The sequence below is a fragment of the Varanus komodoensis genome, unplaced genomic scaffold (genome assembly GCF_004798865.1).
Source record: "Varanus komodoensis strain SLA01 unplaced genomic scaffold, ASM479886v1 scaffold52, whole genome shotgun sequence".
In the NCBI taxonomy this organism is placed as follows: domain Eukaryota; kingdom Metazoa; phylum Chordata; class Lepidosauria; order Squamata; family Varanidae; genus Varanus; species Varanus komodoensis.
Window position 1 is genome coordinate 3,243,295 of NW_025336114.1, and position 20,676 is coordinate 3,263,970.

Here is a 20,676-nt window from a genome sequence, read left to right on the forward strand (position 1 = left end):
CTTATATTAGATAATATGCTCTAATGGCTAGTTTCTGCAAAATTTTAATGTATAATATAAAATTCTAGAAAAAGGAATATTAAGAAGTCAAGTCAGGTTACATTTGTACTTGGGAAGTGAAGGCTGCAATTCTATACATGTTTATTTAGGGATAAGTCCCATTGAATTCAAATCTAGGTACACATGCATTAGATTGCACTCAGAAACACAGAGGAGAAGTCAGTTCCTTGGCTTCCCCCTCCACACACTCAGAACAGCTTAAAAATTACAGAAAAAAATCATCACTGCATTGTTATACTAAATCACCACATCCAAGAAATACTTGCCTGAGAACCACAACTGGAGAAGCTTACTCATTTGTGACAGTTCACCTAACAAAACCCCATGGATTTTTCCATAGTGCAATTGAAGATTCAACTCTTCTTTCAATGTTTTTGTAAATATTAAACCACACCTCTATATGTGTCATGCTGCTATTGCATTCTCTCCTCCTCCAACCATACCTCTGCCTGCCAGGCCAAGGTAGATGCAGAGAGTGCAGAAGCCCGGCCAGCTCCTAGTACAGCTATTGTTTCACCATCATCATCCACCACTTTGAAATCCAGGTCCTCATTGTACTTCCTGCGCTTCACTTGGCGTCCAGAACGGCGCTTCTGCATATCAAACGCAAGCTCAGATAAGGGAGGAGAGATACTCACAAGATGCCTCAACCGAGATTCAACATTTACCCAGCTAGTATTAAGAACACTCAGCACTTGGCAAATAATGGCCCACCCCTTGCACAACTAGGGCACTAATCCAAGCAATATTTACCTGTAGTACAGGTAAACACTTCAGCTGCTCATAATTTTGAGCACTACACACCAAAGATAAATCCAGTGCTAAAGTTAGCACCATTGGTTCTTCATGTAAGACAGGAGAACTGGCTCTTTGCTACATACCTATGCATACAGAAGGCCCCAGACAGCTGACCAACATAAAGCAAGTTACAAGATAGGTGATAAATATGACTGTAGGGGCTAAGTGAATCTAATTTTCTCTCTATTCCGGTTCTTTCCTTTCCTCAGCAGGTCTCATTGTGATTCTATCACCATCTGCTCTTAGCATTCTTCACCAACTCTATGGTCCACACAAGCTGTGCTGGAATGAGGGGAACAGGAAGGGAAGCGAGGAATATGCCTACCTAAAATTTGCCTGACTGAAATTGTTTGAACAGGTTTACACACAGGACAGACTGCCCTTTCCTAGAATCTCTTTTACCCACCTTTATTTTTCTCAGAGTTGTATCTCAGCAACCCACCATTCCCTTCAAGATGCAAATACTCTCCTCCGTATTACAAGAGGTCATGTAATGTGGAAAAGAGTCTCTTGAAATTGAATGTTCAGTGTCTGGGAGCTTCCCACACTACTGGTTTTGTGCATCAGCTGCCATGCAGGTGCATTCTTGGGGGTGATCAACATACAGAGTTCATTATAAAAGAAGACACCACCTAAAAGCAACAGGCACTAATGGAACATCAGCTGGCAGCAGAGTTAGGAAATCACACACAGATACATAATGACAGTAGCTGTCAGTTTTCTTCAACAGAGATCTCCCCATTCCTGTAAAGGTGAAAGGTCCACGCATACCTGGCTGTCAGCTGATTCTGCAGACTCCTCAGGGCTCTGCCCAGAAAGTGAGAGAAGGCTTTGATCCAGGTCTAGACTGTCCACTGGAGTGTCATTTTTCCTCTTCCCTTTTTTCTTCTTTTCAACAGGAGTTGGTCCTTGCTCCGTGCTGGAGGCACAAATGGGTAGCATCAAAAGAGTATCAGTGAGCACATTGCTAGAAAAAACAGCATGGTTGGTTACCCTGAATGAATGCCTCCCCTTTTGCTACCATTAGCACACTTTCTCTTGTACTCAAAGATCCAAGGAGTCAAGCACAAGCCATTTATTTTGTAGGCTTTCTTGGACCATAGTCTTGTGTCCTTCCTAAAAGGCCATGGCTAAAAGTCAAAAAGTTACTCTCCTCCACAGACAGCAAGCAAAAGTCAATGCAATCCAAAGGGCTGCAGTCAGAAGATAAAATAGGTAAAACTCTGTGTAAGCTTAGCAGCACTTTTAGGCACTCACACTTCCAATTCCAGTCAACATGCTTTTGGGAGGAATATGATTATTATCAGACTATTATTTCTGGATATGTTCAGACAAAGGCAGATGTGGTGTATTGATTTCCTCTTTGCAACCATGAACATTTGTCTAGAATTTGGCTACAGAAACTGACTTTCATCTAGGACATCCATCCCAACATAGGCTCTGATAAAGACTGCCAAATTATATGAATAATGAATATTTCAATGTATGTTGGAGGAAGTGGGTACATATTTCCACAGCTGGTGGGAGTGTAAATATATAAATGAGTTTTGGGAAGTGGTTTCAAAGAAATTAGTAAAATACTGAATTTAAACATTGAAGCAGACCTTGGACTAACATTATTATCATTATTTAGAGAACAAGTTGGACAAAATATTAAAGAATTGATGACAAATTTATTAACAGCAGTAAGGTTAAAAATAGCAAGGAATTGGAAAATAAAAGGTGATTTATCAAATATATAACTGGCATAAAGAAGTTTGGAATATAGCTATTAATGGTAAGTTAACTTGAGATATTAAATGGAAAAAAGGTCTGATAAGTGAAAATGATTTTGAAAATATTTGAAGATCATTTATTGATTATGTCTTAATAAAAGGAAAGTGGTGTGAACTATCACCAGAGTCAATGCAGTACTAGAAGAGAAGTGGGAGTGGAGCAACCTAAATAAATAAATGGTCTTACATTATGTGGCTTAATTTGTTGGTCCGGGTAGAGGTAGCACTGTTATTATTGTATTAATTATGTTCATTACTATTGTACTAACTGTACTGTTTATGTATAATTAATAAAAAATCTTAAAGATAAAGACAGCTAATATTTAGCATGTGGGTTCTGTCCTTCCTTTCTTTGTAGAGAACCCAAAATAATTCATGCAGTTCTAATGCAGTCATATAAAACAATTTTGGGAACAATTCCTTTTCTCTGATGTGTCTTCTGTGCTGAATTTTAAATTATAAGCTTATTGAGGAAAGAGCACATGGTTTACATGGTGCTATATAAATAATAATACCAGTAAGAAAATATTATTATTATTATTGACATCTACTTCAGAGTCATAATTAAGGAAAATTACAGCTTCTTCTCTTCACAAATATTAGTGTTTACTCATTATTTCCTTTTTGAAAGCAATCTTTTTGAAATAACACACCATCAAAAGCCAAAGTTCCTACAAAAAAGCCCTTATTGTTTCCAAAATAAGAAAGAGCAAAACTGGATACAAAGATAAAAACTAAGCAAAAGCCAATATGAAGAAGGCTTTGGCATCCACCTGTCACATCTATGGATCTTAGACTGTGCCTTATTTAACAAAAATGTTTATTGTGTATCTACTGGATACTGCAATGTCTCTTTAATAAGGGATGGTCTACTTCAGTTTCACTGGAGTGTATTAATATAGCTTGTGCCTCTTTTAAACACATTTTGGCAAATACAGCACTTGCTTCTTTTGGGGAGACTCGTGCCTTTAAGTTATCAAAGCCAATTTTTCCTGCAACAGACTTGGGGTACAATACTATGCATGTTTAAGCAGGAAAAAACTTTTTCTACAACGTTTTTCTTTCTAAAGAAGCATAGGATTGTGCCTTTAATTATTATGGTTATTTGTTAGGATAGATTACTGAGCTAAATTATCCCTGTCCAGATGGGGGCGCAGCTAGGCCATGTGCAGAAGCTGGTAGAAACCACTCCAAGCCACTGAAGTCACCTGAGCCTCAAGAGGCAAAGATGGATGAAGCAGCACCCTCGAGCTATGAACCTGCTCCTTCAGGAGGAGTACAATATCATCTTGAACAGGAAGAATACCCTTCATCTGGTCAGATGAACCACCCACCAATACCATCTCAGTCTTGTCTAGATTGAACCTCAGTTTGTTAACCTTCACCCACTTCACTGTTGCAGCCAGACACCAGTTGAGCACATCCTCAGAGAAATAGAGCTGCGTGTCATCCAGAATGCCAGATGACCCCACTAAGTGTTTTCATGTGGATGTTAAATAACATGGGAGATAGACAGATTCCAGAGGAACTCCATGCTGGAAATTACACAGGGCTGAACAATATTCTTCAAGAACCACCTTCTGCAGACAGCCCCCCAAGTAGGAGCAGAACCACTGCAATGCAGCGCCTGTCACTCGCAACTCAGACAGTCATCTCATGACCAATGGGACTGAAAGCCACTGAGAGGTCCAGCAGTACCAACAAGGTCACACTCCTTGTCTCTCTCCTGGCATCAGTCATCATATAGGGCACTAAAGGTTGTTTCCATGCCAAAACCAGGCCTGGAACCTGACTGAAATGGATCAAAATATTCAGTCTCATCCAAGAGTGCCTGTAGTTGATTAGCAACCATTCTCTCAAGAAACTTGCCTAGAAAAGGAATATTCACTATGAGCCTAAAATTATCTTCTAGGTCAAGAGAGGATTTCTTCAAAAGTGGTCTCACCACTGCCTCTTTAAGGCAACATGAGACCACTTCCTCTCGCAAAGAGACATTAGTCACCTCCATGGCCCAGCCAGTAATTCCTTCCCTGCTGGTTTTTATAAGCCAGAAGGGGCAAGGATCCAGTACAGAGGTTGATGTACCAACCTGTCCAAGCAGATTGCCCACATTCTCAACCTGTACTCACTGAAACTCATCCAATAAAACCGGACCAGGCTGAGTTCTGGACATCTCCACAGATTCAGCTGTTTTAACTCTGGAGTCCAAGTCCCAAAGGATAAAAGATATTTTTTTCCTGGAAGTGCCAAGGAGTAAATTATAGTGGACCTGCAATGATTCCAATATGTCCCAAGGCCCAGAATGTAATAAGCCTCAGACACCCTTAAAAAGCTCCACTGGATAGCAAAGGGTAGTTTGAATTGAGGTAATAAGGTATTGTTTCTTTGCCACCCTCACTGTTTGTAGTCACATAACAGGTTTCTGTTGCATTCACTGGGAGTTTTCCTCTATCTGCTTTGAAGCCATTTCCTAAGTTGTTTCTCAGTTCTAGAACATACCATGGAGCTATATGAGCTTTACAACAGGGAGGGTGCTTAGGATCAATCAAGCCAACTGCCTGGATATGCATTCCATAGCACAATCAGGGCTTTGGAAGGTGTGCCAGTCATGTCAGTCAGAAAATCCCCCAAAGCCTTCTGGAAGCTATTCAAATCTATTAGCCTCTGAAGCAGAATGTCTTAATAGATCTCCCACCCTTGCAGAAGGGAAAAGCCATCATCTCAGCAGGTGGTGATCTGACTATGACAAAGGGGCCATGCAGAAGTCCCCCACACCCAGAACACCATCCTCATATCCAGCTGAAAAGACCAAGTTTAGAGTATGTTCCACTGCAAATGTCAGGCAAATAACATGTTGGGGCAGTCCCATGGTTGTCATGGCAGACATGAAATCCTGAGCCACTCCCCAACATGCCTTCAGTGGGAATGCTGAACCAATCCAGAACCAAGAGCCAGGAGAATCTCAACATCACATCTGAGACCACCTTGGTCAGTTCAGGTAGTGAGAATAATGGGTTGCAGGGTGGGCGGTACGCCAGCAAAATCCCCAAACTGTCCTGCTGGCCCAACACAAGGTGCAAACACACCAGACTAGTCATCAGGTGGATAGAATACCTAGAGAGAGAGAGAATGGATTCTAACAGACCACGACAACTCTCATTCCCCAACCCACAGGTCTACCCTGATGTTGAACCAAATATGCCAGCAGGCACAAACGGAACAGGCTTTCTCTTCCCTGTTCACCCACCCAGTTCTGTTATACATACCAGATTGGCCACCTCATGCACAATTTAATCATAGATGAGGGAGTTTTATTCTCCACTTTTTTTGGCATCTGGAGACCAGAGGGCTGGCTGAGATGGGAACTGTCACAGGTGGAGAGAAGACCACACAACCATTAACTATCTAGGTTATATCCCCCTTACCTGCCCACTTCTCCTCCTGGTACGGTATCTCCTCCACCCATCACTATGCTGATTAGAAGTCCCAGCATCTCTCCACTTGGCCCTCTCAGGCATGGTTCAGGTATAGGCCCATATCAGCAATGGGAAGGTGAGGGAGAAATGGAGATGCACCCTCACATCTTTGGCATTCTGAAGGAGCAAACCAAAGGGGTGTGTCTCCTTTGGTGTTACTTCCTTTGAGGATGCCCCTGCTGGGGTGGCCTGCCAGTGGTGGACTGCCAACAACCAGCAGGTCTGCTTTTTTTGTGAAGGAGGCTGCTGGATCACCAGGCCAAGTGCAGATACTCTACACTAATGGGCTGTGCTAGGACTGTGCAACAACATTATATCAATGAAGCTAACAATAACTTTGCATGGTATGTAAGAAAATAAACACATGAAAGCACAAGAAAAGCCATGACAAATCTGAAGAAAGATCTATTTAGTTTCACACTCCATTCACATGGTGGCAAACCGGCTGCCCACAGGAGCCCTCAAGCAGGCTGGGTACAAGAATTCCACCTGCCAAGCTCCTCAGCAACTGGTATATGCTGGCATTTCACCTCTGGTAATGGAGATGGCACATAGCCAGCAAAACTAGTAGCTACCAATAGTTTCCTTCTCCATGAATTTGTCTAAACCCTTTCTAAAGCCATTCAAATTGGTGGCCATCAGCAGTTATAGTTACAGTTTAACTCTAAGTTATGTGAAGAAGCACTTCCTTTTATCTGTCCTAAACCTCCCACCAACCAACTTCATGGGATGTCTACAGGTTCTAGAATTATAGAAGGAGAAAAGTATGATCCTTTCATCTTTCTCTACATTATGCATAATTTTAAATGCCTCTATCATGTCTCCCCTTACTCACCTTTCTCCTGAGCTAAACAGTCCCAGCTACTCTATCTGTTTCTCATAAGAGAGTTGCACCAGCCTTCTGATCATTTTTGTTGCCCTTCTCTGTTCTTTTTCCAACTCATTAATATCCTTTTTCAGATAAGGCAACCAGAGCTGCACACAACATTCTAAGTGCAACCGCACCAGAGATCTGTGTAAGCAGAATGGCAATCTTGGCAGTTCTATTATGTATTCTGTTCCTAATTATGGCTAACATGGACTTTGCCTTTTTTTCACAGCAGCTGCGCAGTGGGATGACATCCATGGCAACGCAATCCACCACAGCAGAGGATCAAGATCATGCCCATCCCATCCTTTCCACTATCCCTGCTCTGCCTACAGGCCTGCCAGATTTTGCAATGTACAAACCGTGAAGTTCAAATGTACATGTGTTGAACCATATATGTGCAGAGAAAATATGACCATACTGGGATACACAGCAGGTCCAGAGGTAAAGTAATCTACCCATTGTGATCCAGATCCCACACTGGTTATATATCATGACTCTTATTAGACTTTAGAAGCACAGTCATTTATTTTCACTTAACAGGTTACAGAACAATATATACCAAAGTACCATTCTCTTTGAGATGTGTGAAGAGTTGAATCCAAGTTGAAACCCAAACCCCTAACCCTAACCCTTTCAGAAAAAGATTCTAACTCCAGCTTCACATTTCAGGTTAGTTCCCACTGCTTCAGGGCTTGATGGTGGGAAAATCAGACACTTCTTGATTGGTCTGCTCACTTCATCTGTCGTCTCCCCTCAATCTCCTCCCTTCTTTATTCAGCAATGACTCCTTCCTTTTTCAATGCAGGGTGCTTCTTGCTTGCTTGAGAATCTTCACTAGGGAACTTAAAAACTGAAAAGTCATCTCCCCACCTCTGCCTCCTGCTCAGAATTAGATAAATCCATCCGAGCAGACTGTAGTGGGTGAGAGCTGCCTCCCCCCTCAGGTTGCTGAATTTCACATCTGCATAAGGTTGTTGTAAATCAAATTTGCAATTTCATTTTTAAACAAACTTATACATGACTGACAGGACCAAGCTGAGTGCCTATAATTATATTTTCTTTCCTTTAATTGCTTCTTGATCTGAGATCAATTGCACTTGCATAATCTTCTGTGTGATTCACTTAGGATACTCTATTCTTAAGAGAGATTTAAATAGTTTTTAAAAATCTAAGGAGTTGATTAAAAGCCCCAGAGCACCTAAGCAAAGTAAGTATTAGAGAATTAGAACACTAGTGAAGCCAGAGCCTCTTACATACGCAAATCATGCATTTGCTTTGTCCCCATCAGTACACAATGCCAGAGTACAGAATCAGGTTCACATTGTCAAATATCATTTCTTGTATAAACTTCACAAGTCCAACTTAACACCAAACACCACTTCTTCATTTCCTGTTCAATAATTAGAGGTCCTCAAGTATTTAATGTTCTTTTTCCAACAATGAGTCCTAATTCCAGTGCATTAAACTCAGCAATGTACACAGAGATACCAGATAATTTTACATTCTTTTAATTTCACATCTCTGATACCAACATACCAGTCCAGAAACAAGAAGCTGCATCAATTCACACAAGAAAAAAGGAGCGATATATCCATAGGAACCATAGGAAAATTGATTTCCAGTGCACTGCACCTCACCGGGGGGGGGGGGGGTTGATCACTCTTTTCATAAGAAATTGATTAACTTCCTTTGTCTATTTTAAAATTATGTTTTCACCAAATCTTTGTAACTCAGTTTCATGGAAAATTGCTATGAGCTGGAGACTGTGTAAAAAAAACCTTTCCAAACAGCATTTTAGGGCAGAAGTGACCCAACTACATGCCCATGACTGAATAAGAAGCTCTAGAAATGCACTGATCCTGTAGTTCTCACTTTAGCAGTAAGTCCCCTGACACTGATTTTGCAGTTTCAATTAACATTTTCATTCATGACTGTTGGAGCTAAGACTGATTAGAAATAATTTAGAGGAGATTATGACACGATTGCCAGCCACTTAAGAGAATTTGCAGCAATTGCTCTATTTGCATACATGTTTTATCCTGCCATAGTGGAAGGAAGACTGTCTTGCTATGTACTTTAAAAAAAACAAGGCAAAGGGACCTGAGGACATTAATCTAGGTTCCTGGGAACTTTGATGCTAAGAATAATCAGTTATGAGCAAGGTGATCACTAAGTGGCTTTAAGTGCACGTATGTCAGAAGAAACACAACTTGTTTTGCAACCATAAGCTTCACTGACAGGAAATCCAGTCCCTGATACATTCAAAATTTAAAATTCTTATCTCTCCTTTTAGTACCCCCCTCCCCGCATTATCATCTTCATCTCTCCTACAAAGATCCTATAAAATTTCTAATGCTAAAGCCCACCTTCTGGCACCAGAAGCCATGAGATATTGCTGATAATCTGTTAAGGGTGCAATCCTGTGAGATGCCTGCAGTCCTCCAAACTTAGAAGGTGGTGGTACATGGAGGCAAGGATTGTTTCTGCATTCTTCCTACTCTGCAAAGTAACTAGATGGCCCAACTAAGTGTGGTACTCTTCTCCAAGCTCACTCTTATGGCCTTGGAGAGGTAGCTTGTGTGGTTCTTTCCACACTGGCTGCCCAGGGGAAGCGCAGCACCCATAATGTGTGATGCACAGAGGCCATGATGAAGAACAACCCTTCTCCTCTGACCAGCTTATGAAATAAAGATGCTGATTCAGGAAGCAAGACAAAAGAACTCTGAGGTATGCACCATTGTCCATCATGGTCTAATATCACAACAGAGGTAGAGGATGACTTTCATGTCCTTTTCACAATTTGACTTCATTCCAAAAAAAAAAACATGTTGGTTCATTGCTAATGCAGGGAACTGGATTCTACTTCAGACTCTGTAACTGATGAACTAAAGGATTTGCATCTGGCTTACAATCTACTCCAACTTCTTGCTCCCAATATTCAGATTAATTTTTCCTCACAAATGAAGGACGAATAGCATCACCAGGCAGATAAAATTTCTGCCTCACATATAAGTAGGAACTTTATCCTTTATCCAGAAGGTTCTCACAAAAGTAGGTCTCGACTAATTCACAACAATGGTTTAATCATTCATTCTTTTCTAGCCATAGCAGGTAACCTTCAAGACCAAGACCAACCACAATTGCAAATCACAACTTAATCATGAAACTTAGCCCCCCTATTCTGTATTCTGAAATGCAGGGAACTGCTTCTCAATAGTGTAAATCCACATGATTATGTGTAATGCTGCTGCAGACCCACTCACCTGAGGTTTTCCCACCTGACTAACCATGGAATCACACCATGGGAAATCAACCCCATGACACTGGGACCATAAGTGAAGGCACCTTAGATGAATCCAAGTAAGAAATGCTTTTAATTCCATTCAACAAAAACTATTTTCTTTAAAGTATATTTAAAAGAAATGCAGTCATTATTCAAAGCTATGTGACTGAAAGGACAGTCATGTGACTCTGAATTATTTATTTATTTATATGCATTTATAGGCCGCCTATAATTGCCAAGGCCTTGAATTAATTGGCCTTGCCAAATTAATGACTGCAAATATGATTAATAATGCTACAACTACTGATTCTTTGAAATCCGAAAGTGAAAACATGCTTTTCACATATAGTCCCTCTAGTAAACTCCAAAGAATGAGCATAACAGAGTCAAATACGTTCTCCATTCCACCCCTAGCAAACACAAGTTGCCTGTATTTTGCAATCGTAACTAAGCAATATCTTTTCCTGTCTCTCCACAGGCTATTTTCCTATATGCAGTGGGCCCTATTAGGCAAAATTCTGGGAAAGCCTCCTAAAGATTGCAAGAACAAGATGAATCAGTTGCAGTAGACATAATCTGCACTACAGCTTCATATCAAGGGTGGTCTGTGTTTTTGCTAAAAGGTAGCCATAAGAATGCTCCCAGTAAGGTCTCAAAACATTTAGAGCAAAAGATAAATGGCTACTAAGTAAATAAACAAACAAATACGTTCTTGGAGTGATACCAACCTGGCCTTCTTGGGCTTTGTTTTGGGGGGAGATTCTGAGCTGCTCTTCTTCTCTTTAGGCTCTTTCGGGACTTTAGGCTCCCGTGGTTTCCTGGGTTTCTTGGACCCTTCCTGTTTGGGCTCCTTGGGCTTTTTAGGCTCCTTGGGCTTTTTGGGTTCTTTTGGTTCCTTAGGCTCTCTCTTTCTCTTTGGTTTTGCTTCTCTTTCACCACCTGGTTCCTGCTGCCCTGGCTCTTTTTTCTTCCGTTTCTTCTTCACTCCAGTGCCCCCGCCTCCGTCATCCTGCATCCCATTATGGGAAGTCACTATGTTCTGCACAATCTCATTGGGTACCTCCACTGGTACCACATCCTCCTGGTCCTTTTGGGCCAGGCTCACGCTGGCCAATTCAGAGATTGTCACTAGGTCATGCAAATCTTCCTGATCTGTGCTGTCAGCAAAAGGGGACTGTGGCTTGCATTCGAAGGTGATGGAGGCATCAGACATTGGGGAATGACTCAACACTTTAAAATTTGGCAGCTACAAAGAGAAAACAGAAGGAATTGTCATCACATAAGTACATGCAAGTATGGCTAGCTGCTGCAGGCTGAAGAACCTTCCTTGATGAGTGAACATTGGGCTGGATCATCCTTCCCTGAAAACAAGGGCTCCAATCCCTCCACCCAATTTTGAGGGTCTCCCCACACACACAAAATAGCTCATCTCCATTCCCCAGGGTCTCCTAACTGTTTGTACCATTTTCAGCGCATTGGAGAGGCTACCATGGGAAGAAAGCAGAGAGAAAGTCTACTCCCACCAAGGCAGTTGATTCAACTAAATCTGGATCCATCCCATAATAAAATAAAAGCAGACTGTCTGTTTCACATGACTTTTGAATGGAAGTAGGTGCACAATGATCACTTGGTCAAAGGCAAAAGAATGCTTCAGTCAATAAATCCGCACTGATTTGAGTTTCTATCCATGCCTTAGGATACTGAACATGTTTCTTTTACCAGCACTAAGATTTTTCTCTATGTCAGAAACAGCACACTGCCAACAATGTATACAAGCCAGTGCCAACATCTTCCACTGCCTCAAGATCTTTCATCAAGGAAAAAAACATGAATGCCAGACAGAGGGATAGATGGAGGAAGATAAACACTTACATGTTAAAGGGTGCATGCATTGCTCATCTCAGAGATCAAACTCAACAAAGAAACAAATAATATGTGAAGTAACCACCTCCATATTTTGCAGAGTAGACCGAGTAATACCTAGAAAGACAGCAAGTCTCTCCCATACAGAACTGCTGCTGACTGGTAATTCTCATCCTCCAACTTGATGCAATGCTAGCTAAAAGATGTACACACAGCAAAAACAGCTTTCACATCGTGCTCTTAGCTCAGAAAGCTACCATTTTCTCTTATTAATCTATTGCATTAATTCTCTCAGCACATGGGCTCCTGCTGACTCATGCTTCTTACAAATATTTCCACTTCACTTTCCACCTCATGCATGGCCTTGTGAACCACAGAACCTATTGCTGCAGTTCCCTGCTTTTGTCTACCGGCTTACCTACCTGCTGCACTCTAGCTGCTTCTTTCCATCAGCACCTTTTAGCCCTCTAGTAGCTGCACAGATTCCAATTCTGCCTTCACATTTTAGCATATTTTGAGAAACAAAAATCCTCATGGCCTTTGTGAGATGATTCTAAGAATTGGTTGCTGTGGGGCAAGCACCCAAATGCCTCCAGTCCCTCCAGGTATTATACCTATTCAGTTTTACAGGCACCCTTCATCCTCCTACAGATCCAGAGGAAAAACTAAAACATCACAAAAGGGAAAAGGAATTCACAAAATAACTGCAAAACCTAGAGAAAAGGATACAGCTTCAGGGTTTCACTACTGAACTATATTTTAATATAAATCTGTCCCTTGATATAAAACAGTCACTGTATGAGTTACTCAAACCAAGCTTACTATCTAGTATGCAAAGGCCACCTTAAAATATCCCTGGAAACAAATGTCTCTCCTAGATTATTTTCTAAATGGTAATTTACCTGGTGCCCCAAAGCCATAACATACCTAAAATAAGGATTTCCTGGGCCACTGCACAAATGATTAAGCTGAATCTAAGTTCCCTATTAACAAAGATATATTCAGATTTAGAAAGATGAGCTCCACTGATTCTTAGTATCTGGGTGAAGATTAACATGCTCAAATTGAATGTCTTACCCCAAAATAATGCATGCCTCTATTTACCTCTAAGTCATATTTTTAAAAATGTAGCACGCTGTTCCAGAAGTACATTTGGGGAACATCTTTCTCACCATTCTCTTTTTAAAAATTATAACTGCCAGTTGAAAATTTAGGTTTTAATTTTCCTGATCTAAATTTTTACCAGAAAGTGTATGGCATATCACACACACACACACACACACACACACCTGTCACAGCCTCCCTGGATGGTACTACATATCACCTATTTCTAAGCAGATGCACCAGGATCTACCCTTATAAAGAAAGATGGGATTCACCCACCTTTAATTATGGCAGCCAAAGTATAGCACACAATAAATTGCTTGCTCCATTTCAATCTTTTTGCACATGCCAAATTAACACTGTGGAACAACCCTGACTTTCTGGACAATCTTTTCAATTTATAAACAATTCCAATTACTATAATAATTTTAGTAAGAATAATACAGAACAATGCAGGAGCAGTAAAATAGAGTGGTGTAAGTAATTTAATTACAAGCCAGGGAAAGTCTGGGTGAACAAATGTTTTCAGGTGTTTGAAAAATGCTACATTTTCTGCTTCCTGAATTGTGCAAGACGGGCCTGTCCAAGGGAGGGTGCCTGTATAACTGAATAGATATAATACCTGGTACTCCTCCTTTTTTCTTTCTGTTGTAGTATATCTTAATAAGTGGATGTCTTATTTGTAAAAAAAGAAAAACAAAAAACAAAAAAAGAGAAAGCCCTATGAAATCCACTCCATTTTACACATTTCATTGAGCATTATTTATAATCTCCATACTTTTGTCAGAATCCAAAATTTAAAGGAGTAGCATACATGCATGTGTGCATGTGTGGATCTTCTAGATGCTGCCAGGAAGGGACAAAGAAAAGCGGGATAATAGGCAGGCCACAACTTAAAAATAAATAAAGGCATAGCAGCATTATAAAACAAAGAGCACCAAAAGTTAGAAAAGGTTAGCCATTCCAGGGTTGGTTGAGATGTTGTAATAGTAAGTCAAGAGCAAGGCAGGGTACTTTGAGCAATTCCATTCTAACCTGGTTTAGATAGCAAAGGAAAGGAACAGTGTGAGCTCTTTTGGTTTACAGCCCAAGAACAACATGCCATTTCATGTGCAATTATGTATTATATGTAATATGCAATGACATGAAATCAAAAGTATTTGTAAAGCACAGATGTCAAAACCAGAACAAGAGAGATAGAGATCAAAACAGACCCTGGAGCTCACCAGTTTCCTTCCCAAAAAAGATATGATACAAGTACAGAGGAAAACAAGATGACACTGTTTTCTTTAAGTCTTTTTTTTATCAAGCTTTCAAATTCACTAAATATTCACATATCTTTCTGCAGCACGTACTGGCCAAGGACACTGCATCATAACATGGAACTGTTCTAAAGTGTTCCTGACTTGAGATACAGTGTTGCATTTTAAGCAATTCACTTTTGCAGCAAGATTGTGGATAAGAATTAATATAATAATACATGTATTGTGTTTTAACTGTCTGTTGATTTTTAAAAGGCAACATATGGTGCAAATGTAGGCAAGCATTCTCAAATTTGAATTGCCTTAAAAATGAGGAGAAGAAGCAGGAGGCAGCTATAAAGCCCCTGGCAAAAGAGTGCACAGGGTGGTATTACTGCAACAGTGATCCCTCATGTAACCACACCTAGGCTAAAATTCTACTGTACTTTACACTGTGGGTTCACATGTCATGATAATCCACCCTGGCAATAACCGACAATGGGTCAATTGTTTTGGGAATAACCCATGGTGAGCCCACACAATGAATCAACTCATGATGGGTTGTTCACTCCCTTCCTTTCCCTTATTCCGCCAAGTGGTATTCTAGGAGACACTACAGCAGGACTGAGTCATCCAGTCCTGCCCACCATTGATTGTGAGTCATTTTCAGCTCCCAACAGCTGAACTTTTATGAACATTTTTTCAGAGTCTCTTCCCCCCCCCCGCCCCCCCATGTCCTCAAGATGATGCACATTTTTTGATTTATTCCAAGATTTTAAGGCTCAGGAAAGTGCAAAAGTACATTCCCTCCTCTTTTTGGGGAAAATGAGTTTTGACAGCTCACTCTCAAAATTCCGGTTCTCCTTTAAAAAGCAGGTTTGACAGGGCAATGCTTCCCCTCTATGGCAGATAGAGCAGCAAGGCACTGCTAGCCACCTGAGTGCCGCACAGCACTTGCAGGGTGGCTGGCCCTGGCAACAGGTGGGGAAATCTCAGAAAGGGCAGTAAGGAGTTTGTGCTGCTCATTGAGCAATCCATTAGTCACTGGACTTCACTCATGGTGGGTAGTCTGGGTTCACACTGGAACCCACCATAGGTAGAACAACTCCTAGAATAGCCCATGGATTCTTAGAATGGCTTATCCGAAAAAGACAAGCTATTGTGGGCAACCTGCCCTGGGTTTGGTTAATACACATCAGTCCTCCATGGCTTGCTGTCTACAGTGGATTGTTGTGTTGTGAAAACCAAGTTAGAAGCTCTCAAGAAGAAAACTTCTTTCACCAAGCCCGGTACTTCTCTCACACTCACTTTCAGTCCAGCACAACTTCATTCTCAAATGAGGAAGAATATGTCTAGGAGGGCTGGAGGAATGGAAGGAATGGAAAGCTAAGTAAGTAGATAAAAGTCTTCCACCACAAGCTGCAAAGAAGCTGTTTACTCATATAAACTTTCAAGACAGCAGCTACACTCCTACAAGAATCTGGTTGCACAGCAGCAACCCATCAGACATAATTAAGGCATCCAAAAATGATTTCAATTACTTATAAGACAATGTGTTACAGACCAGGTTCTCACATGCTTACATGAGAAAGTGAAGTAAATAGCACAGATTATTGTTATGTAGAAACACAAGCAAAAAGCCACACTGGAATGGAACATCATGTCAAACATTTTATAAGGAAAGCCCAGAAGCAAGAAGCAATATTATTGCCAACTCATTTTAACTGGAAGCTTTGTGGAAAACCCCTATGTATTTTCAAATTCAATATAACGTTTTTCAAGTGTTGCATGACTCCACAGGAATCACTCCAAACATATTTCCATAGAAGAAACTTTAAACAAGCTTAGTACAAGCTTAGAAGCATTTCACTACAGTAATACTTATCTGCCAATTTCAAGAATGAGAAAGATATGCCTGTCTTGACTCCATCACAGATTAGCACATGTACCTATTTAAACCTTAATAAACAAAACACTACATCCTGCTATTCTCAAAGTGGTAAAAATCACCAATAATGGTTTCTATAATAAGATGCTGCCAATAGGATGAGTAGGATGGCACGTTATGAAAAGCCTCTTTTTCTTTAGATGTTACAACTTAACAATACAATCACAACTTTAAAGTTAAGATTTCATCAATAAATGAACAATCCCAATGTTATCATTAAATAATTAAAAGTGTAATCCTACAGCCACTTTGCTGGAAGTAAATCTGATCAAACTCAGTAAGGCATACACCTGAACAGACATGAGTATGATTTCAAATCACCTATGATAATATTGAAATGCAACCAGTTGACTTCATAATATAAAAGCTAGATCACAATGGTAATCTCTCTTCCCCCAAATACCATGAAAATATTGGAACCTACTTCTGCATAAACAAACATAAGACTGTGTTCTAGCTAATTAATAGCCATAGAAAGACTGCCAGTTTATCTTTATTTTACAAGAAATGGTATCCCATACTTTTGTCATAAGAACCTCAGGACATTTGCTTGATGGAACACCTCCTTAAGCACCTCATTGACAAGGCCCAAAGAAGAAGAATTACAGATATAACCTCAACAAATATTAAAATGCAGAAGTTCAGAATCCAGCACAACTATTTTGATTATAACCCTATTGAAATGAGAAGGCCTTTTTCCCAGGCAATCTGTTGGGAATTGCACTGTTAGGAGCCAATGCATACCTGGAAATTTCTCCAGTTTGTCTAAGAAAATCCATACACACACACTGGGCATACATGCATGTTTAAACCCTAACATCATTACCCATCTGTGCATTTGCACATCTTTCATAGATTGTTCAATCTTGGGGTGGTTGTTCTTCCTGTCATTTAACAAAAGCAAAGATTTTGAAGCCACAAAAATGAGTCACACATTTAGAAGTTAGACAAAATTTCAAAATTTTCACAAACATTTTTTGCAGCATTAGAAAATGCTCCCTTCACCAGTTTTACAGAAACATTTTTGACCAATTGTTTTGAATGCTCCCACTTCAGCCCTGTTAGATACAATGAACCACTGGATGACAACAGTAGACAATTCTAACCCTAATCCACATGCTGCTGTTATTTTTTGCTAAGATGAAGCACTAGCCAGTAAGAGACCTTGACACCCAGATGGGTAAGAAAAACACTGCACTTGATAAGAGACTTAGACGGACACTGTCAGAAGCTCCAGTTTTAGCAAAACCGTAACATATTTTGTTTTGAGAATATGATGATATGAAATGTATTTACATGATTTGTGTGACAACAAGCCGAATGTAAGAGTACACATTTTTGAGATACTCTCAGCATGTATCTGGTGTCCACCTCTTGTTTCCAAATAGACATAAAGGTCCCATTCCATGTCTGATCACTAAAAGCATCTGTGGTTTTCAAGGCTGCCCTCCCATTTGCCCCCCCCACCAATTTTCAATACTATTGAAAATAATTCTTATTGAACACTGTTGTTTCCCTCTTTTCCATTATTTCTGTTGCTTATGTTTTTCCTTTGCTTTGCTGGAGACAAAAGTAGTCTTAGATCCATTGCACTGGATTAGTAGCTATGACTTTCTCCTAAACTTATTACTAAAACACTATGCAATTAGAACACTTAGAGAACATAAGATACTTCTACATTAAATGGATTGGAGGAAGTAAATACCATTATCCCTTTAAACAGGTACATGGCCTGGATTATATCAGAAAGTTCAGCCAGAATTCTTTTTATGAGGAATCTTATTCACAAGGGGGGTCTACAGGCAGAGAAATTCTCCCAATCCCAGAATCTTCCTAGCTATGAACCAACTTGGACTATTGTCTCACCAGGTGTGGAGGCGTCATTTTTGGTAAAAGTGTGGAACTCCCAATTGCCTGTCTGCTCTTCCATTATTAGCATCACTTTTCAGCCCCACTCTTTAGTGTAACAAGTCCCTGGCACTAGAACTGGAATTGTTCAGTTCTATGAGCAAGTGTTCCATATGTTAAGTTACCAGGCTGTATCTTCCTAAGAGTTTCTAGATAGTAGACTGGATGAAGTATTAGGAAAGTTAAATGTCAGGCTGTAAAAAATAAGGTTCTCTTGGTTTGGCATTGGGAAAGTAAATCCTAGTTTCCTTTCTTCCTCCTGCTATCAGCCACTGCCCTAGAACTAGGTTGAAGAGAGGGGTAGTAGGTTAGAGTGAGGAGGGGCCCAGACCTTCTAAAATGAAGGCCTATCAAGACTTCAAGTAGGAGGTTGCCAAACAGGCAATCTGGAAACTTCCAGGTGTTTTGGACTACAATGCCCATAAATTTCAACCAGCATGACCAGGAATCAGGAATTCTGGGAACTGTAGTACAAAACATCCAGAAGGCAACAGATGGCTTTTCCCTGACCTAGGCAAACTTGTCTTCCAGACTCTAGCATGGCTCTATGACACTAACCCCTACCTTGCCCACCATCACTGAATCATGGTTTCTAATTGCCAGCTCCTGCTTCCAGCTGAGCCTCAACCCCAATGACCAGAAACAGGCAATGTCGGGTGTAGATTACATCCACTGAGTGTGGATTTTGACTGACCCATGGGTTGCTGTTGAACTGTGGTTATTGTGTCATCTGATCTCAGCCAAAACCATTGTGAACACCGCACAGTTCACAACTCAGCAATGAACTATGGGTTCTCTCCATGGGCTGCTTTTGGGTTAATAAGCTACAGTTTATAAGCACATCTGGGTTTAGACAACACGATAACCCATGTTTCAACAACTAACAGTTCAATGACAACCTGCACTCAACTCCTGAGTGTGGATTATTGTGTTGTCTGAACTGAGAGGAAAAGCTGTAGGATATATCTCAACATAATCTGCTTTTAATTAGATTGTATTTGTTCTCCCTAGTTCTGGTGCATATACATGTTGTATTTTTTTTAAAAAAAAACACAAACCTCTTGTGATCTTTGAGCAGCTGCTAATGGTTGTTTTCCTTCCTTCCTTCCTTCCTTCCTTCCCTCCCTCCCCCCCTCCCTCCCTCCCTCCCTAAACAGACTTTTAAAAAAGGGAATGATGGAAGCAGTATCATGATGAAGTATACCACATTTGTCATTGCTACAGCTGTTGCCCCAAGGTGTTGCCTTCTGTTTTGGGTAAAGAAGGGAAAAGGAAAAAAAAAAAAAAAAGAAACAAGTTAAGGAGCCCATGATGTCTGCTCCAAGGCATGTAGCAATCACTTACTTCCTTTCTAAAGGATTTCTGTCCACCTCCTTGGACTTGGTTTTTGCTGCGAAGATTCCCAAATTCACTGGAGAAGCTGGTGTGTTTTACAAGGCAATTGCCAAAGCCAGGTCATGACTTCACTCTTTGGCAGCTGTGTGTAAGTTTTTGTAGGAGATTTCTGTATATAAGACACAGACGCAGGCAGAGATTTTTCTTTCTTTGCAAAGAAAAACATACAGGGAGGGAAAACAGCCTTAGTGCCAATCACAGTGCCTGCTAGATAATGAATCAAATACCATTTCCATAAGCAAGTAGGGCAGGGGAAGGCAGATGGAAGGAAAGCTTCTTAAAAACATGTGTGAAGTGTTTGGAACACTTAAAATGTGTTCCTTGCCTTGGAACCGAACAGGGTTAGCATTAGTGTAGTGTTAGGAAGAAAAAAATATTTTGTTTTTTGGTGTTGATTGGAAACAACCTATGATAAAACAATGTGTTGATGATACAAAGTGCTACAAAGTCCTGTCAATCAAAATGTGCTGTCCTGCATATAACCAAAGCAGGATGAGGAAAAACAAAGTTTATTTTGCCATCATCGAGCAATTGTATTTAGTATTATTACATTAACATTCAATTTCAGACATGCGGTAATCAGTTTATGAGAACACTGTGAGAACAATCATCATCCTTGTTTAACCGTTTTGTTTATTAACAAAAGGGAAGGATTTAAAGGCAACAGATGCCCATGAAAAATGTGGGATGATACCCAGCTCTACCTCTCATTTTCCACTAATCCAGGTGAGGCAGTGGCTGTGCTGAACCGGTGCTTGGCCGAGGTTATGGGTTGGATGAGAGCCAATAAACTGAAGCTCAATCCAGACAAGACGGAGGTCCTGTTGGTTGGCGGATCGGGCTTTCAGAGAGGGTGGATTTGACCTGGCCCTGAATGGGGTTGCACTCACTCTTAGGGACAAGGTCCGCAGCTTAGGAGTACTCCTCGACCCGGAGCTTCCAATGAAAGCTCCG

At 40.6% G+C, this 20,676-nt stretch overlaps 1 protein-coding gene across 9 annotated transcripts in view; it reads right to left on the bottom strand.

Moving 5' to 3' along the window:
- CHD6 (chromodomain helicase DNA binding protein 6) overlaps positions 1-20,676 on the bottom strand; it is a 145,810-nt gene that overhangs the window by 63,120 nt on the left and 62,014 nt on the right. For 8 of the 9 annotated variants that reach the window (XM_044447491.1, XM_044447496.1, XM_044447493.1 and 5 more), the window contains 3 exons: positions 10,992-11,509; positions 1,630-1,777; positions 504-653 (listed from right to left, as the gene is read on the bottom strand). In XM_044447491.1, coding sequence (XP_044303426.1) covers positions 504-653; positions 1,630-1,777; positions 10,992-11,509 — 816 coding nt within the window. The remainder of the gene's footprint in view (positions 1-503; positions 654-1,629; positions 1,778-10,991; positions 11,510-20,676) is intronic. The other variant, XM_044447498.1, reaches the window with a different exon arrangement.